The sequence below is a fragment of the Sander vitreus genome, chromosome 22, assembly GCF_031162955.1.
Source record: "Sander vitreus isolate 19-12246 chromosome 22, sanVit1, whole genome shotgun sequence".
Lineage (NCBI taxonomy): Eukaryota > Metazoa > Chordata > Actinopteri > Perciformes > Percidae > Sander > Sander vitreus.
In genome coordinates this window covers 7,814,789-7,834,143 of record NC_135876.1, presented here as the reverse complement: position 1 = coordinate 7,834,143, position 19,355 = coordinate 7,814,789, and the positions used below count along the sequence as shown (strand labels likewise).

At 41.0% G+C, this 19,355-nt stretch overlaps 1 protein-coding gene across 1 annotated transcript; it reads right to left on the bottom strand.

Moving 5' to 3' along the window:
* Positions 1-1,118: 1,118 nt before the first annotated feature.
* Positions 1,119-14,673, bottom strand: LOC144537496 (cyclic nucleotide-gated channel beta-3-like). Its single transcript, XM_078281253.1, has 19 exons — positions 14,599-14,673; positions 13,978-14,032; positions 13,470-13,480; positions 12,578-12,812; positions 11,204-11,216; positions 8,353-8,513; positions 7,640-8,163; positions 7,499-7,549; positions 7,339-7,425; positions 7,174-7,238; positions 6,906-7,028; positions 5,614-5,755; positions 4,593-4,752; positions 4,316-4,413; positions 4,138-4,221; positions 3,865-3,983; positions 3,515-3,667; positions 1,238-1,382; positions 1,119-1,142 (listed from the first exon to the last, which is right to left on the bottom strand). The coding sequence occupies exons 1-19, from the start codon at positions 14,671-14,673 to the stop codon at positions 1,119-1,121; spliced, it is 2,325 nt and encodes a 774-aa protein (XP_078137379.1).
* Positions 14,674-19,355: the final 4,682 nt, after the last annotated feature.

Here is a 19,355-nt window from a genome sequence, read left to right as displayed (position 1 = left end):
GCAATTACATTTCTTAGACCCATTAATTCCCTTTGGACACTCCCTTTTCTGCTGCAGTCAACACCAGATCAGCTATCACAGCCACCAATCACTGCCAGGCAAGGCAACAGTCCTCTTGCAGTGTTGACTCCAGTCCAAAGACCATTTACAGGGCCTAATAACTTTATCAGGTATTAGCAATAAGTGTGTCTACTTAATAATCAATTATCAAATGAAAAGATTAACTACTGTCAAAGTAGGTAGAAAGGGGAAATACATTTAAAAAAATAATTCATTTCATACATTTTCAATTTGACTAATTCTACCATTTAGTTTATTTAAATAAATAAAAACAACTCTTAGTTTAGCCTCTGCATTTCACATGGAACTACGTGCATTTTCAAATATGTTTAATCACGGGATAACACATAAACTACATGGTAGTAACTAAAAAGTAGCTGGTGTAAAAAGTAGACTGCTGGTTTTTTTTTGACTCCACTCTGGCTACAGAGTTCACAAACACTGAGACCACTTAGTTAATTAACCCTCATAATGTCCGTCTGCCAAACGGGATTGGGATTAGTCTCTTTCTCTCTCTGAACTGTACCTCCTTCTGTTCAAACACGCAGACAGACAGACAGACATATACAGCAAGCAACACAGGTTGCCACTATAAGTAAACTGTAGATACATCAGGCAATCATTTATTTAGGCAAATATTGACGAAGATCAAATATTATAAAATATTATATTTTAAGCATTGTTGTAACCAAACTGAAAAAAATATAGCCAATAAAAGAAGACAAACAATACAAGGTGGATAGGCAGATAGATATACAAGAAGCAGTATCCACTCATGGCAGTAGTCGAGGTTCACAGACATATTCTAATATTGCATATCTCATTAAAATAGTTTGTTTGATGTTTAAATCTGCTTGTTGTCTTAGTTAGATTTTGTTGAGTGGTCCAAGCATGTCAAACCAAATGTTTGACTCTGGGAAATAACAGAAGCATCCATTTTTTAACAATAACTTAAAATGACAGGACATACCCACTCATTACAAAAATTTGTTGAAAACAAAACTGTACATTCACTTCCAAAAATAAGTTATAAAAAAAAAAGAAGCTCACTACAATCCTCACTGGCCACTGCCAGCAGCACTCTAGGGAAGAAAAATAATGATATGTTTAGCAGTCAGCATAACTGTAATGGCTTTCATATGATAACATATCTACATAGAAATATAAGAGTTGTTACCCTAATTCTTTCCAAGAAGTTAGTGTTTCCACCAAAAGCACGCAGCAGTTTGGGTGTGGGCGGTTTGGATCCGAACAGCACCAGTCCTTTCTTCTTTTCCACTTCTGCATTAGCTGCTGCTGGACCCTTAGCCTTCATGAGTTTCCTACACGCACAGAAAAATAGAAACAGCTGACTAAACAAATATCCTCTGATACTGTGTATACTGCAAAGCATGCTCAAATAAATTGGTTCTTAGAGTGGAAATGGCTTTGTTTAAAGGTCCCATGACATGGTGCTCTTTGGATGCTTTTATATAGACCTTAGTGGTCCCCTAATACTGTGTCTGAAGTCTCTTTCGCGAAATTCAGCCTTAGTGCAGAATTACAGCCACTAGAGCCAGACCCACAATGAGCTTTCCTTAGTATGTGCCATTTCTGTGTCTGTAGCTATTGAGGAGGAGAGAGGGGGGGGGCAAGGTGGAGGGTGGGGGTGTGGCCTTGACCAACTGCCACTTTGCTCGTTTGAAAGCCATGATGTCTCTCTCTCATCGGTGGGCCAAATTCTCTGGGCGGGCAAAGCAGAGAAAGGGGAGGTAACCTTCCTCCTTATGACCTCATAAGGAGCAAGATTCCAGATCGGCCCATCTGAGCTTTCATTTTCTCAAAGGCAGAGCAGGATATCCAGGGCTCGGTTTACACCGATCGCAATGTCAAGCCACTGGGGGACCTTAGGCAGGCTGGGGGAACGCATATTAATGTTAAAAAACCTCATAAAGTGAAATTTTCATGCCATGGGACCTTTAAAGAATGACACTGGTGGCCGTTAAGTGAAATGCAGTTAGCATCTTGTTGCTTGTGCGCATGCTTGCACTCTTTAGGCGCAATTGAGCATCGACCAAAAAAGTGACATGACATTCATGAGACTGAACTTTGTTCCGTTAACGTTACATCATTTTGTAATTGTAATTGTTGGCTAAAAGCTAGCCAACTAACATATCCACTTAGATAGTATTTTGCTAGCGATAACGTTAGCGAGCAAGCAAGCAAAGGTTAGCCAGCTAGCTGTAACTTAGCTACGCTGCATGGATCCGGCGTTGGTTACTTTGTAACGTTGGATGATAAAGTAATTTGCAAATGGCAAGCTAGCCAATTTAGCAGCCAGATCAGACCCAGTAGTCTGGATGAATTAGCAGACGTTATCCACTCAAAACAGTATTTTGCTAGGTAAGCTAGCTAGCCATTTATCCTTGTTAGCAAGCAAGCTAACACCGTTGTTAACCTTTGGCACTGTGGGGGAGCTGAAAAGAGGCAAGTGAGGAAGAGAACAGAGCGTGCATTAAAGGTATAGTAAGTGATGTTAATCCAATACACTTCTTGTCAAATTCAGTGAATATCTCCTCACGGTCAATTATTGAAAGGCTCTTGAAATGGAAAAAAAAAAGAAAGGAGTGCACGAGCCACAAAACACTATTCTAGCCAATCAGCAACAGGCAGCGTCAGTTGATGGTAGGGGTGGGAGGGGGGAAGCAGCATTTGAACGTGCCAGCCAGTAGTTATCTCTCTGTGAATCTGGGAGGCGGCGCTTCTAAAGGGGGGTTTGTATTTGTTTGGCAGTTGAGTTCAAATATCAACAATCTTTGTGCAGAATCACTTACTGCACCTTTAACTTCATATCCTTCGGATTTTCCTGGCAAAAGGTCCCGTGCCCTTTACATAGAAATCAGTCCCCAGGCTGTTATAGGCAACTGAGAAAGTCGAGGAAGGTCTCATTTTTAAGTTTTTAAGTCTGTTCACAGATTGGCAATACAAAGCAATTAATACATGTAAATTGCTTCATATGGTACCCTTAAGCAGCCAAAGTGGGTGTCAGCCAAATAGTAGAGTCCTAGCTGAAAGAAAATATAGTTGCATGCACACACTGTATGTAACATCTTTCAATAAGTGCTGCATATGAGGTGAGACGTTTTCATTATTTTTAAGCCATTATTTTGTAGAGTAAATTGCAAAGAATAATCACTACTCGCAGTCCTCATGTCTGCAGCATGTCAGTTTAGATTTGTTTAGATTGCCCCCACCACCCATATAGATGATCAATAAATAAGTGTTTGCATTGAGAAAGGTATATGCATGTTTTGTTTAATTTTAATACTTTATTTATACTATTAATATTATTATTATTATTATTATTATTGCATCACCACCTTCTTGACTTTTGGCAGTGTGAAGTAGGTCTGGGAATCTTTTCACCTCAGTGAGGGCATGATTTAGCTGTTTGTAGTAGATGCCTCTTCCTCACCTTCCCTTCCTAGCCAACACTTTCTGAGACTCTGGATAGTGGACCAGGATGTCAAACAGGTCTTTCTTCTCCAGGACGAAAAGATTAGCGAAGCCGTAGGCTTTGACATTAGCTGTCCGCCTGTTCCCTCCATCTTTGGATGACTGCAACAGGCTGGGAAAGAAAAACATTTTATAATGTGTTCTTGTCTGTGGATTTCAATCGATCAACTTCTCATTAAATTGTTGCACATTAACCCTCTCTGCTGATGTTTATCACCGTGTGAAAATTGGAATTTACAATGCTCTAAGATTTCTTTCTTCAGACTGTATATTCGGTCTGACAATGACAAAGGGTGAACTTTCTCTTACCTGATTTCTCCAAACACACAGCCAGCCTTCAGTGTGACAAACACAATACTGTTGTCAGGTCCTCCCACCACCTGCACCGCTCCACTTTTAATGATGTACATCTCTTTACCGATGTCCCCCTGCAGGGAGGGCAATGTGCAGAAACATAAATACAGAATAGACAATAGATATTTCCACAAAGGTTGAACTTATAGGGTTTTGAAGGATGATACAGATTCAAATATAAAAGTTCAAATCCAGGATGGCGATGGCATGATAAGAATGTGAACTCACTTTCTTGACAACAAAGTCTCCAGGTAAATAGATGATGGACTTGAGCCTCAGTAACATGTCCACCAACATCTGCTGGTCGCAGCCCTGTGGAGAAAAAAAAAGGCATTTAATTGACGTTAATTAATGTCAAGCTGCAGTATGCCTGTTTTACTGTGCTTGTGGTGTCTTGGAGAGGCACCTTGAAAAGATCAATCTTCTGAAAGGTGGACAGGTTGATGTCAATAGCGATGGCAGTTCTCATCACCAGAGGCATCTTATCCAGCAGCTCGGACTCATCTGAAAGCATCAAGATGAATCAGGAAATGTTTATTCTGGGGTCAAATAAGTCTGGAGCTACAGAGGTAAGTAGTACCACTTTTTTAAAGGTAATATATCTATGTGAAGGACTGTAGATTCCTATAATTCAAGACTTTCTAACATCCTGTAAAAACAGAACTTTGTCCAGTGTTACTGACCCAGCATGCCCTGAGCGTCCCAGGTGTAGGTGTACCAGGTGCGGACCCGGCTCTGCACCAAAGAGGGGATGTGGTTGTTCACCATGTAGTCCACGGTGCCGTCCATGGAGGCTCGGAAGTAGGTCTGTCCTGCTGTGGCTGCACCGATGACGTCTCTCATCTGAGGCACGATGACGGTAAGAATAAATACATGAACTGAGGAAATCTTTGGTTAAATTAGATACCTACTGCTGTCAATTAAACAGTTTTTGTTGTTGAAATGCTACATTTAGCACATTTAACAATCTTTTTTTGAAAATCAAGACTTCACAGGGAACCAGTGAAATACAACAACAGTTGGAGTGACGGATGATGGGATGTTAGTGAAACTAGTATGGTAAGATGATTGATGATTGTTAGTGTCATCATTCATCACTACATCACTACATTAACGAGACAAGAGGAAAAGGACATGTTAATTTAGAGGTGCTAGTTTCAGGTTTCCAGAGGAACTGAGAATGCTGGGACTTTGACTCATGCTACGAGCAGGACGTGTCTCTCTGTTACCTGTCCAATCAAACTGGAGAACACAAAGACGCCCGTGAAAAAGTTAGTCATCTGAAAGGTAATCTCAAAGACGGTATTGGGTTCGTTAAGACCCCCGATGTTGATCAGACTGCGGACAGCGTGGTAGTAACAACGCAGATACCTGTGGAGAGGGTGGGGGCGTTAGAGGGGCTGTCACAAACACTATATGTCACTGGCCTGTTTTTTGGACCGACAGATAGATGTGTGTGTGTGTGTGTGTGTGTGTGTGTGTGTGTGTGTGTGTGTGTGCATGTGTAGGAGTCATTGCTATTTTCCCCCTTTTTTCAAGTTTGATTCCCTTGATGTCTTGCTGGAAAACTAAGATGTCATTTTCTAAAATTGCAAATTGAAATAAAAGAGAAAAATAAGAATCCAAAAACAGGTTAATTAAAAATTAAAAAATAAATAATAAAGAAATAATAAGTAAATTAAATAAGTATTGCAAATAAACTACCTGGCCAAGAATGATGGACATAAAGAATGCCCCAAAAAGGTAGTTTGTCATCTGAAAGATCTGTCCGAACATGGTGTCTGGAAATGGCAACTCAGCGATCATCAGCAGGGACTTCTCCGCATAGAAGAAGCAGCTAAGGTAACTGCAGCAGCAGCAGAAATGGAACATACAAGACATTTTTGATTTGTCATTGTTTGTGGATGTCTCAGGGATGGAGATAACTGGAACTTTGTTTCAGTGCAGCAAGCATTGCAATGACTCTTGTAAGCATTGTGCTGTGTTTGATAGTCATGTTGTCCCATTTTGTCATGTATGGTAGCCCTATTATTTTTGTGTCTTGAACAGCCAAAAAGGAATTACTTTAAAGGTATAATATGTAGCTTTTATCGGTTGGTGTTTGCGAGGTGTTTGTTTAGAGAGAGAGAGAGAGAGAGAGAGAGAGAGAGAGCAGCGGTGGTTGAGCGAGCTAGAGAGTGAAGAGAGGGAGCGCCAAACAAAGCAGTATATCAAAGGAATAAAACATTTTCTGACGGTTACATTCTAACGCACAAATAAACACACCCACACTTCAGCGGCAATATGCCACATTGCTGGATTTTGTGTGAATGCAGAGCTTCATCACGTCTGTGTGTGTTTCTGTTAAACTTGTGTGTCGGTATCGGGGGACGAGGGGCGGGACAAAACAGCGGTACCTGGCAATGAGAACGGGCTGCACAACCTGCATGCTGTTATTGGCTGGGGGTTACACACCCATGTGGGGCCCAAAGGCTCTTTGCTCACGCCCATAAACGTCCCACACACATTGAAATAAATAGAAAAGAGAAAATACAGGCAGAGGGCAGGGTCTTTGCAGATACAGCCACCACCACTCACTTCTAGTGGTCATAAGGGATGATTGAGGGGGATTATTTAATCTATACATTGTTTTGTTTTTTAGGAACGTCCTGCATATTATACCTTTAAACTCAAAAAATATTGACTTTACATGGAGCTTTATTTAAAAAAATTGTGTTTTACGCTGATTACACCATTACCAAAGTCCCCACAACTTGCTAATGGTGTAATTATACTGTGCTTCACTAATATGTTGACATATGTTGAGACAGAAGTATCAGTTTTCATTTTGAGTTGAGTTTGACAGAATGTGGTAACCTATTAGTAGTGGTATTCTTAGAGTAAATAAGAGTCAGAAACGTACAGATACTGTGATCAACTTTGTGCAATCAGGAGAAAACCCAAACAACAATGCCATACATCAAACACAAGCAGGAATATGAAGGTTCTGGACTTACGCGCTGCCCAGACCGGAGTAGACCCATTTAGTTGACCCGAGGCCCTGGTACTCTGAAGCTACATAGTAGAAGCAGGCGTTGAGGTGGAGCATGAAGAGAAGATATCCGATGGTCCGAATCACTCTAACAGAAAAGATGTTAGTTTCTCTTCTCTGTTAGTCTGTCTTCATTATTTTTTCACATGCATTTTTATGTCTTAATGTAGTTAAAAGTGAGTTGTTTTGCTTTGGCATTATCATAGCTGCTTACAATTTTTTTTGTTACTAACCTCCAGATGTAAGCCTTGGCCATGATGCTCTCTAGACGATCGCTGAACTCAAAAAATGTACCTGCCTTGATAATAAGCATGACAAATGTCAGTCAAGGCAACCCCAGGAAGGAAACAAAGTCACTTATCAATTGGCTGGCCTTTGTAACACATAAGTAAATTCACCTTCAGCAGACGATTGGCTCTGAAAATGGATTTGAATCCAAACTGGAAGTACAGCAAGTCGAATGGGATGAGGCACATCATGTCCACCTGTTAATGAGAGACAGACGTGTGAGGTCACTGAGATGAATTCATCTTAATGTTCAAATTTAAGTCACAGTACCATGAATCTCTCAGAATGTCTGTAGTACTTCTTTGTCACCACTCTGTCTTTCTGAAAGGAAGAGAATACATTGTCATTTTGTTATATCCTTATATCCTTCTCAGTATCGGGCTCCATTGGCCAGGATTATATTAGACTTACTATGATGTCTCCTGCTTTGACAAACTGTTTGCGGGACTGGAAGAGGATGGAGTCTGTGAGGTAGATGAGGTCGGCCACCACATCCAGGGCGAACCAGTAAGGGATGGTGCTTTCAGTGTGGTACGGGAAACACAGACGGGCCGTAATAAACCAGGTATTGTAATTGAAGGCCAGAGTCACCAAGCTCAGCCAGGCGATGTAGCGACGGTCTGTAAAAGGGTCGATGGTCTTCCCCAGCACTGAGTCCATCAGGTTCTCAATTGGCATCAGCACAACATCCACCCAAAACCAGGTAGCTTCAATTAACTTGGACTTCATGCTCTTCTCCTCCTTTTTCTCATCTTTACTCTCTGCTTTCTTTTTATCCTCCTCCTCCTTTTTCTTCTGCTCGGCCTCCTGCTTTTTCTTCTCCTGCTCCTCTTTCTTCTTCTTCTCAGCTTCTTCCTTCTTTATCCGCTCCTCCTCTGCTTGCCTTTTCCTCTCCTCTATGACTTTTGTGTAGGTGTCTTTGAGCAGCACAGGTGCTGAAAGGACAATATTAAGACTGAGTGTGCTGAAACATGGAATGCAATTTAAATATCAATCATTTGTGGCCAATTAAGCACCAATGATAATCATAAGTCACAAATATGAAGCTTTTGTGCTTACTGACACAGCTGAGGTGAAGCTCTAAGTCGTGTGTATACAGATGAATAGTTGTGTGTTGCACTCACTGACAGGAGGGCTGATCTCAGGGGACGTAGCATACTGATCCTGCACTTTCTCCTTGTAGAACTGCAGTCTCTCTCTCATTGATTTGACTATGGTTCTGAGCTGCTCGTCTGAATACTTGTTGATGACGATGGGTGGAGGTGGAGGAGGGGTCGCTTCTTGTCTGATGATTGAAAATACCATCAGAAGAATTAGCCACACAACCTTGTTTTCTATTTGTGGAAGCGGGGCATCGGACAGTTTCCCATGTAATGAGGATGGAGAAACCACAGCATTTGTAGCAAAACTAGTCTTAAGTGATGTGCCAAAGTAAGTAAAGCTTGTTATTTAGTGCCTTTAATCAATATTTTATAGTTATGTGTATACTCTGCAGTTGCCAACATAACTATTGAGCATAGTCTGTCATAGCAAGTGTCTCTTAGCTCATTGTTTTGGTTTTTCAAACTTAACTGTTTTGGTTCACGCTCGCTGCTCTCTTTGCATTTTTAGCCAGAGTAGGCACCTGTTTCAGTAAATAAATAAATCAGGTAAAAATTCCTTTTATAGTTTTACGTTAAGAATCGGTGTCTCTGACGCTGTTCAGCTAGTCAGCAGAGGGGCTGTGAGCAGAGCGGCCGCTAATGTTAACACAGCTGTTTTTCTGATAATAACCTAGGATCCAGACGTCTAATAAATAAAATTCTTCATCTGGTTAAAATACATAGTATATAAATATTTAAAATATAAAAACGACCAAGATCTAAAAAGTGTATCGTAAAAATGTGGCTTCAAGGATACGATGCCACTGACAGGCGACGACAACCAAATGGCTCGGACTGTTATTGTTAAATATTTAAGATAGATCTAGTCGATTTTAGACAGAACTGCAGAAAAGTTACATATTTTATCTGTCAGTAGAGACTCAGAACAGAAGTAATATTAGACTTACGTTCACCGAGTTGCCAGAAACAAAACTGTTCTAATGTTGCTGTATCAGCTGGATGTATAAATGGCCAACTGTAGTTAACAAGTTTGTCATATCAACTTAAGATGTTGTCAGCTGCCCGCAAGTTGCTAAAAAAAACAGTTGATTTGATTTTTATTAAAAATACTTAAACTACAAGTATAAATACAAAGCTAGAGTAGTGAGAGTGGCTTGAATCTGTGCATTTTTATTCCAGCAAAAAGGAACACACCACTGTGGCTGGTTTATTTAATGAGCAATTTAAACAAAAGAGAAAGAGCAAGTCAGTAAAACCAGCAGCTGCGGTGTCAATCTGTTATTTCATGTCTACTGCTTTTCACACATGGTTTAGCATAGCAATGTGATTCTTTATGTCAAATAACGACATTTATACTGTGAAATGACATTTCCACAAGTGGAAAGGCTCAGCTGACAAAGACAACTTCAGCCTCAGCAGTACAGTACAGGAATGGGATATCTGTGCTCATATGTCGCCCCCTAGTGGACATAATTAAGCATTACATTACATTTAGCTAATAGGAGGAGCCAAATGTATTTGTGTCAAGTCATTACAAACAACTGCACCGCTGCACTGTAACTGCCTGAAGCTTTATCTAAATCTATATTTAAGTACTTTCATCAAATCAAAGACAATTAAATATTCTTATAATAGTTTATAACAAGCCAAACCGGAAGGTACAAAACTGACACCACTTCCTCTTCATTAACACGGTGTCTTTCCATTGGGTGCACTATGCTGATGTAGTCTTTCACAGTTGAGTGATTAACATTAGTTTGGGAAAGTAAAAGAAAGGGATGGTGGGATGCTTCTCTTCTGCCAAAACTGCAGCAGAGGCTACCCTCTGGTGGCAATGAGTCGCAGTACTGATGAGAAGCCTCCAAAGATTTAATCTAGCCTGAAGGCTGCAGCTTTCACACGATACAAGAAACACTCTGCAGTTTGTGGTGCTGTTCAATTGTTATGCGTTATACTGACAGATGTTTTTATTATTTTGTCCACCCCATTTATATCAATGAGGACAGGCTAAATAACAGAAACAGCTATATGTATAACTCAATACAACATCCCAACCGATAAATAAAGTTCATTCAATTGAACTGAATTAAAGTAAAACTGCAGGTGACCAAAATGACCGTGCAGTTAAATCAGCATCTCTCTTAAACAGATATTAACATTATAACCATCATGAAGGTAGGATTTATTGCAGAACTGTTGTATTAGACTGCACTAGTTTTAGCAAGGTGTACCTAATAAACTGGCAACGCAGTGTAAATACTGTACAAAGATAGTGTAAGAAAACAGTATATTCATGAAATTATAGATTAAAAAAGAACACAGCTACACACCTGGTCATTTGTGGCGTTGTGCCTTAAGCTATGGCAAACTTTAGAGATCTGCATGCAAATGCTCAAATTTGTTCATTAATGTCCATCATAAATTTAAATACATAGATGTAAGAGGTGTTTTTCAAATATCCTTCATTTTTTTATAATCCAAGATCACGCAGACTTTGCTGTTTAATAGTACTGTAGTTTTCAAAATAAAGGTCTAGATCAGATATCCCAAAATAAGATTCCAAAATCCTCTCTCACTACGACTCTAGAGTTGGCACTCGCTCCGAAGCTAGTCGCCGTCACTCTCTCACTCGCTCTACCACACACACACACACACACACACACACACACACACACACACACACACACAAACACACAAACACACGCCGGCCCTGCTAAGAGATCGACGCACACACCAACGTACAAATATAAACTTCAGGCCACACATGCTACAGCGAAAGCTCTGCCTGGAGCCTCCACACAACCATAAATCAAGCTTTACAGTATGTTATTACATCTTAACCAGCCAGCAAAATGTCATCTGGCATGAGTACCTTAAACTGGGTCCTGCTCAGGGGCAGAGCCAGATGATGTAAACATTCGGGGCTCAGCCCAAATCTATGGGGGGTCCGGGGGCATGCTCCATTTACGGCAGTGCTATGCACTTTTTTTCCGCCATTTCATAATAGAAAGCCTAAAAATCAATCACTGGGAAAACATGATAGTTGCTGAGGAAAAGAATCATCCTGTAGAGCCTACATCCTATTTTTTTTTTTATCTCTCAAACTGTCTTCATCACTCTGAAACCAGATTTTTACTCCTGCCACCTAAAAAAAAGAGCCAAAAATAGCCTGATGATACCATTTCTAAGTTACATAACATACATAGGGCAGAAAACTTGGCATAAATAGCATTCCTAATCTTGAAACCTATTTTTAGTTCACAAAATGAATAGTGATATTTCTCAGATGTTTTTAAAAACTTTAGCTCCATTGATTTGCTGGTCCAGTCAGAGACACTGAGGGGAAAAGGACACAAAGTTGAAGTTGTTTTAAAACCCTAAAAGATACATGTCTTTTGAGAAAAACATTTGGGACTGGAGCCTCTGGAGCCTCAGAAGCCCCCCCCCCTCCCTCTTTGCTCTGCCCCTGGTCCTGCTTTAACACCGTCAGTCAAAATGGCTGAACCTGGAGAACTTATATATCATATATAATCAAACACAGCAATATGTTCATCGGCGTTGCACGAGATCCTTTTATAACATGCCAATAATCCGTCCATGCATTACAGTATATCAGCATCACCTTTGAACTTGTGACACCCACAGGCTATTTATTCCACACATCACTCACGCTGATGGCTGACACCTCTAACTGTGCTCCACATAGAGCCTCTCGCTCTTTTGTTATTCACTGATGAAACATTTAGTTTTTTATGTTTTTTCATTTATGTTTGTTTACAACTGCGAGGATCAGCCGAATCTGTCGCCTTCATGTCTTGCTTGGCCAGAAGCAGCCCTGGTGAGCTCCTTAAACCTAAAAAGCTGAAAAGCTTTTAATCCACTTTCAGGTCAACCCCTTCGTAACATGCAGGGGATAAAGATCTCACATGCTTCGCTCATCACTGAGGGCTTTTTCTGTCACTGTCTCTCTCTGCCATCTTGCCAGGTAATCAGATTAATTAGTGTCCATTTGGTGATTAATTACATACTAGTTTGTTTGTAGTTTCTGAGTCTTGGCTAGGTGGGTGTTTTAGTAAGCTACATCTACTCTCTTTTATTGCTTAAGTTATACTGTTAATGCAGCTCCCTTGCAATTAAAGGTACGCTAACAAATCAGGTTACAACAAACCCTTCGTGATGATGAAGGCGTGTTGATGTCTCTAAAGTTATTGGAAACTACCGAAACTACCATGGACGCAGGTCTTACCCCTCTGGGCCAGCTTGATCAGGGTTAGCTGGGGCTGCTGCGGCCCCCACTGGAGCAGGAGCAGGGGGTGCTGGGGCCGCCGCTGGAGCAGGAGCAGGGGCTGCTGGGGCCGCCGCTGCTGGGGCCGCCGCTGCTGGGGCCGCCGCTGCTGGGGCCGCCGTTGCTGGGGCTGGGGCAGCTGGGGCTGCTCCTGGGATCGCCGCTGCTGGGCCTGGGGCTGGGGCTGCTGCTGGGGCTGGGGTGGATTTTGAGAAAGGGGAACAATCATAATTACATTTCATCTCCTCCAGACTTGATTTTTGTAGTGCTCGTTTTTTAAAACCTTGCATGTTATCAATTATATACATTCTTACGAATTTCATTTACTTTGTTTAATTAATTTTGTTTTACTTTACTTGTTTCCGTGTAACTTTGGTTTTGCAAAGTGCTATACAAATAACATTGGGTTAGTTGAAGCATCTGGAATTTTCTTAAGAGTTAAGTTTGGATGACACTGTAACTATATAGTATCTAAGGTCAGTATCAATTACATTGGAAGGAATTATAATGAAAATCACATTTTAAGAATGACACAGAGTTTGTATGAAGCAATCAGGGAAAAGCTCAGTTGTTTGCTCTTTTTTTTGGCTGCAGCTGTGCTGCAATGGTATACAGACATGCTGTCTCGGAGAAAGACACAAAGTGTGGCTAGACTAAACAGAAGTTATGAATGAGATTCACAACATCCATAAGGCCAGATTATTTTTGCTATAGTTAGAAGATTGTTAAGGGTTAAGTTGCACCTCTCAGCTTTTCAGGGACATAAATTAAGAGTATAATCAGCTGTATTTTGGTGACAGGACCTAGATGGATGGCATACCCATTGTGCTTGATGCTACAATTGCTACAAGACAGGTGTCTGAACTGAGAGCGACACAATCAACAAGTCACTGAATTTCAATTTATGTTATAGACCTCGGGAAGCAGGGACAATAAGCTTAAGAACTTCTTATTGATAAACTGTCAACAGTCAATGTGTGTCATGCATGTGCCTCTCAGTTGTCTTAATAATCAGATTTTCTTCTTGATCAACAACTGGGCCTTGTTGTGCAAGTGCACACACAGCTGATTACAGTCATTTGAAGCTCCCTGATATCTAACCTTTGAAAACAACTACTATTGGTGATCTTGCAAGTAAGCGCAGAGGTCATTTTAGCTAAAAGTGCCTGCAGAAACTCCCAGTCTACACAGTATGCCTGGTATACAGTTTAACCACAACCTTTGGTACAAGAGAGGTAAAGGACAGTGAATTTGAATCATCATAAAGAAAGCTCATTTGACACAAAGCAAAACAACAAGGGACATACAATAACTCAGTTTCTAAATGTGCCGTTTAGCCTCTCAAATGAATGACAACTTACCTTGCGGTTTGTCCACTTCCTTGGCTTCATTCTCCTTATTGGCTGGCTTCTCATCCTACAAGACAAAATCAACATGTTCCGCAAAGTCAGATGCTTATTAGTCAAATCACAGTCATTAGCGAGACATTTTAATTAGAGAGCTTTTTTTTTTTTTTTAAAGAAAAGTGAATTTAGCATTTGACAAATGACTCCCTTGCCCGATAGATTTTTTTTAAAAACAAGCTGTGTTTGAGATGAAATTAATTTAGTGCCCGTTGGATAATGAGCAATTTCAATGAGGTCGGTGTAATGAAACAATTTTATGTGATTCTTTGTTGGCAAGAGTACTAAGCAACTGAATGGATGGGAAGCAGATAAGAAGCCACTGCTGTGATCTTGGGGGAAAACAAATGTAACCAAACTTGCTGTTTTACAGGCTGACGCAATACTTTTTTTAAAGTATAATTTTAGTATTACTAGTATTAGTATCAGATCAGTACTTATTGTACACTTGTAAGAGCATCACAGAAAAATCCAATACTCTTTGACACTAGAAATAAATAAAAATAGCTTACAGTTTATAAAGAGCATTTGTACTTACTCATTGAATATACAGCACACTGTTTTTAAAACAAGTCTTACCTTGGCTGGAGCTGGAGTCTTTGAAGCCGCTGACACCTGCGGCCCACTAAGGAGGCCCTTTAACTTGCCAAACATGTCTAGAAACCTAAAGGTCCATCTGCAAGTGACTATGATGGGAGTGTACCACTTCCTATGGAGCTTCAGGATTAACCCTCTTTTATCCCTTTACTGTTTCTTTTAAAGTAACATGCCCCCATAACCAAGTTGGCTCTGATGCTATTACTGCTTTTAGCTCCACTAATACTCTTGCAGTGACAACAGCCCCCACAGTCACCAGCGACATATAAGCCCATCCCCATCTTATATACATAAGATCCCAATTGGCTTACAGGGGGCCACTAAAGCAGGGCTGAGGCCACCTATACAGAACATTTGATTGTGCTTTCAGGGAATAATAAAAAAGCCTTACGAAGAATATGTTTAACATTACGGCATTTACTATCTAACTGGGACGTTTTGGGACCGACTGTGGCAGGATTGCTGTGGACAAAGTAACGTTACACAGGGCGATACACTTGTAAGAGCAAATTACTTTTAAACATTTATCCAGCTAATTTAAATAGCTCATGTTACTGTATTGTGTGAACAGTTAACTTCATTTTATATTATATGTGGCATTTTCTTTTATCGGGGTGCAAATGTTCCACCAAAACAAGTTCCTTCCTGAGACCAGATCCAAGAGCCACCGTCACTGAGTACAGAGTTTATCGCCGCTCAAGAGGATATTGTGAGATGATTGGTTTAAAGAAATGCAAACAACCCAGGGTGTTTTTTTTCTCCTATCCTGTATTGTATGTGTGGAGGAGCCAGACCTTACTCCACAGAGCTGTGGAGATCTGGCAATGTGAGACTAACTATACAATAACCTTTTATGACATTGTTATGTCATTTTTTATGGCATACTACACAATGACCTTTTACAGCACACTAATAAACAAGTACATTCTTATGACATTTTTATGCCATACTTCACTATGACTTTTTTAATGCCATACTTCACTATGCCATTTGTATGCCATATTATACTATGACATTTTGGTGACATTTTTATGACATAGTATGATTTTTTATGGCATACTATCCTATTACATTTTTATGACATAGTATACTATGAATTTCTATGGCATACTATCCCATTACATGTTTATGTCATTTTTAATGGCAATTGGCTATAGGCCACAAGAAATCTATCTATGCACATGAGCGTTTTTATAACATTGTTTTGGCATACTATATGTATGACTTTTTAGTAAACCTTTTATGACACTTTATTATGGCATTTTTATGACAGTTTTATTACATACTATACTAGGACTTTTTATCATTATAAAAAAATATAAAAGTATTATGCCATAAAAAAGTCGTAAGTCGGACTCGTTTCAGGTGAGAGTTGGCCTCCGCCAGGGCTGCGCTTTGTCACCAATCCTGTTTGTAGTATTTATGGACAGGATATCGAGGCGTAGTCGAGGTGGAGAGGGGTTGCAGTTCGGTGGGCTGGGGATCTCATCGCTGCTTTTTGCAGATGATGTGGTCCTGATGGCATCATCGGCCAGCGACCTTCAGCACTCACTGGATCGGTTCGCAGCCGAGTGTGAAGCGGCTGGGATGAGGATCAGCACCTCTAAATGGGAGGCCATGGTTCTCAGCAGGAAACCAATGGAGTGCCTTCTCCAGGTAGGGAATGAGTCCTTACCCCAAGTGAAGGAGTTCAAGTACCTTGGGGTCTTGTTCGCGAGTGAGGGGACAATGGAGCGGGAGATTGGTCGGTGAATCGGCGCAGCAGGTGCGGTATTACATTCAATTTATCGCACCGTTGTGACGAAAAGAGAGCTGAGCCAGAAGGCAAAGGAGTAGAGCCGCTGCTCCTTTGCATCGAAAGGAGCCAGTTGAGGTGGTTCGGGCATCTGGTAAGGATGCCCCGTGGGCGCCTCCCTAGGGAGGTGTTCCAGGCACGTCCAGCTGGGAGGAGGCCTCGGGGGAGACCCAGGACTAGGTGGAGGGATTATATCTCCAACCTGGCCTGGGAACGCCTCGGGATCCCCCAGTCGGAGCTGGTTAATGTGGCCCGGGAAAGGGAAGTTTGGGGTCCCCTGCTGGAGCTGCTACCCCCGCGACCCGACCCCGGATAAGCGGATGAAGATGGATGGATGGATTATGCCATAAAAATGTCATAAAACAAATTATAGTATAGTATGTCATACAGAGGGTCATTAACAGATAAAAGAAATTCACTGGCTGTCCTCCCTGGTAGATATCTCCAGCTGCGCTGCCTCTGCAGAGCCAAAAACATTCTTCATAGTTCTTTTTATTGAATTTCACAATGTACATAGATTAAAACACACAAAGAAAAACCGACAAAAAACAACATTCCCACACCGAACATACCCAACCACCCTGCTGTCACTTGATAAATTAAGACTCTGGTTAATAGAGGAATATGCAATGTGGTATGCAGAAATATTACAGTGTAAACAATGCAAAGACAGAATGCAAAGGTCTTAGTATTGCACAGTGAAGTTGAGGTATGAAAAGTCTTTAAGGCACAATAAGCAGTGAAACAGAAGCAGCACGTCTGGTCCCGGAATGTCAAGAGGGTCAGACATGATAATTTGAAAATGTATTCCTGTACTAGTGTGGAGGGTTTATCAAAAGTCAAAAAAGATCTCCGCACTTTAATGAATTTCTTTTTAGAGACCAGTAGCGTACATCTGATTTTTTTCAAGCTTCAGGTTTGACAACACATCCCTAATCCAGTGGGAGACTGAGGGTGGGGCAGCATCCTTTGACCTCAAAAATATCAGGTGGCGTCAAGAAGAGTAGTAAAGTCAACTATCGTATGGCCCCCAGATACCCGTAACCCCTCGGGAATAATTCCAAACAGAGAGCCTGGATCAATTTGGAGTGCTAGAACTGTAGAGAGAGCCTCGAAATGCCCCTCCAATACCCCTCTATGTTGGGGCAGAGCCAGAAACCAGTGTTGTTACGTCTATCACATATAGGGTCGATCTGTGTGTATATTTGAGCTAGTTTGGCTTTGGAAAGATGCACTCGGTGGTCTTGGAGTGTCGAGCACAAATAGATGAGGAGTGAACTCTTCCCAATATCTTAGCCCAGGTCTCCTCATCAATCGGCATCAATAATTCCATTAGCTGGTTTATTGGGAAACTGTGGGAAAACTCCCTTAATATAATGCCTAATCTGTAAATAACTGAAAAAAATGGGAGTTAGGTATATTACATTTCTCTGATAGCTGTTTAAAAGAGGCAAAGTTATTTTCTATAAAGATGTCATTGTAGCATTTCAAGCCCCTCCCATGCCACATGTTGAATGCGGTATCATGTATTGAGGGTGGGAAAAGGTGACTTGCAGGTTACAATGTTTTCTGAATTGTGAATAGATTCTGAGAGAGTGACTGACTACAGGGTTAATGTTAGACATGTTCAATGATAAGGGCAATGACGTGCCAATTAGAGCAGGTAAAGGAACCGAGCTACAGATATCCGTCTCCATCTTAACCCAGGTAGGACAATTTTTGTCTAAGTGATGTCCAGCATTACATACAGTGAAAGTTGGCTGCCCAGAAGTAAAATCGGAAATTCGGATGGGCCATACCTTTGGAGATTATCTCCAAAGCAGATAATCTTTGCGCAAGTGAGGCGGTTTGCCATTGCAAATATATGATGAAATTAGCTTTTTAGCTTTTTGAAATAACTACCAGGGACAAATTCAGGTAAACACTGAAACAGGTACAGGTATTCGGGGAGCATTCGGGAGTCATGTTAATTGCATTAACTCTGCCTATAAACGAGATTAGCAAGGGAGAGCAATTAGCCAAGTCCTGCCTTGTTTGTGTTATCAGTTTTCCGAAGTTTAGCTTAAAAAGGGCTGCAAAATTCTTTGTTACTGTGACTCCAAGGTTAGTGAAGCTGTCCAAAGGTATTTTAAAAGGTAACCTGATATCCTCAAGTGTTGAACTGTATAAATGTAATGGCAACAACTCACTTTTGTGCAGGTTTAATTTATATCCCCAAAACGTGGCAAGTCAAACGGGATCGAAGTTTCAGCGTGAGACACGTAGAGGAGAAGATCATCGGCATTAAGGGAAACTGTATGTTCCTCCATTTATGCCCAGTATGGAGTGAATACTTCTAACAGCTAGAGCCAGGGGTTCGATGGCAAAGACAAAGAGGAGAAGACTCAAAGGGCACCCCTAGCGAGTTCCGCATGGCAGACCGAAAGGCTTGGAGTATAGATTATTGGTCAAGACCATGGCTGAGGGGCTGGTATACAGTAGTTTGATCCAGGATATGAATGTAGCCCCGAAACCAAATCTCCCCAAGATCTCAAAGAGGTAATCCCACTCTACTCTGTTGAATGCCTACTCAGTATCCATGGAGAGAAGGCATTCTGATGCATTTTGGCAGGGAGAGTACATGATGTTAAACAAGAGGAGGATACTAACGTCTGTGTTTTACAAAACCTGTCTGGTCTGGTGATATAATACTAGGCAGAGAATCTTCTAAAATGCATGCCAGTATTTTAGCTAAAATTTTATAATCTGTGTTCAACAGAGAGATGGGTCTGTACGATCCACAGTCCAGGGGATCTTTGTACTTTTTTTTACTAGTAAGGTTATACATGCCTGGTTTAGGGATGTTGGAAGGAATCCTGATTTCAATGAGTCTGGAGTACATAGCTGCCAAAATGGGGGTTAGTTGTGTACAGTATGTCACATGGAATTCATTTGGCAGACCATC

What these genes read in the sequence shown, in the direction of transcription:
- LOC144537496 (XM_078281253.1), bottom strand. Translation starts at nt 14,673, where the DNA reads ATGTTTGGCAAGTTAAAGGGCCTCCTTAGTGGGCCGCAGGTGTCAGCG. An exon ending in TACTCCGGTCTGGGCAGCGC is followed by an intron (nt 5,756 to 6,905) that starts GTAAGTCCAGAA and finishes CTGCTGCTGCAG; the next exon opens with TTACCTTAGCTGCTTCTTCT. An exon ending in GAGACTTTGTTGTCAAGAAA is followed by an intron (nt 3,984 to 4,137) that starts GTGAGTTCACAT and finishes CCCTCCCTGCAG; the next exon opens with GGGGACATCGGTAAAGAGAT.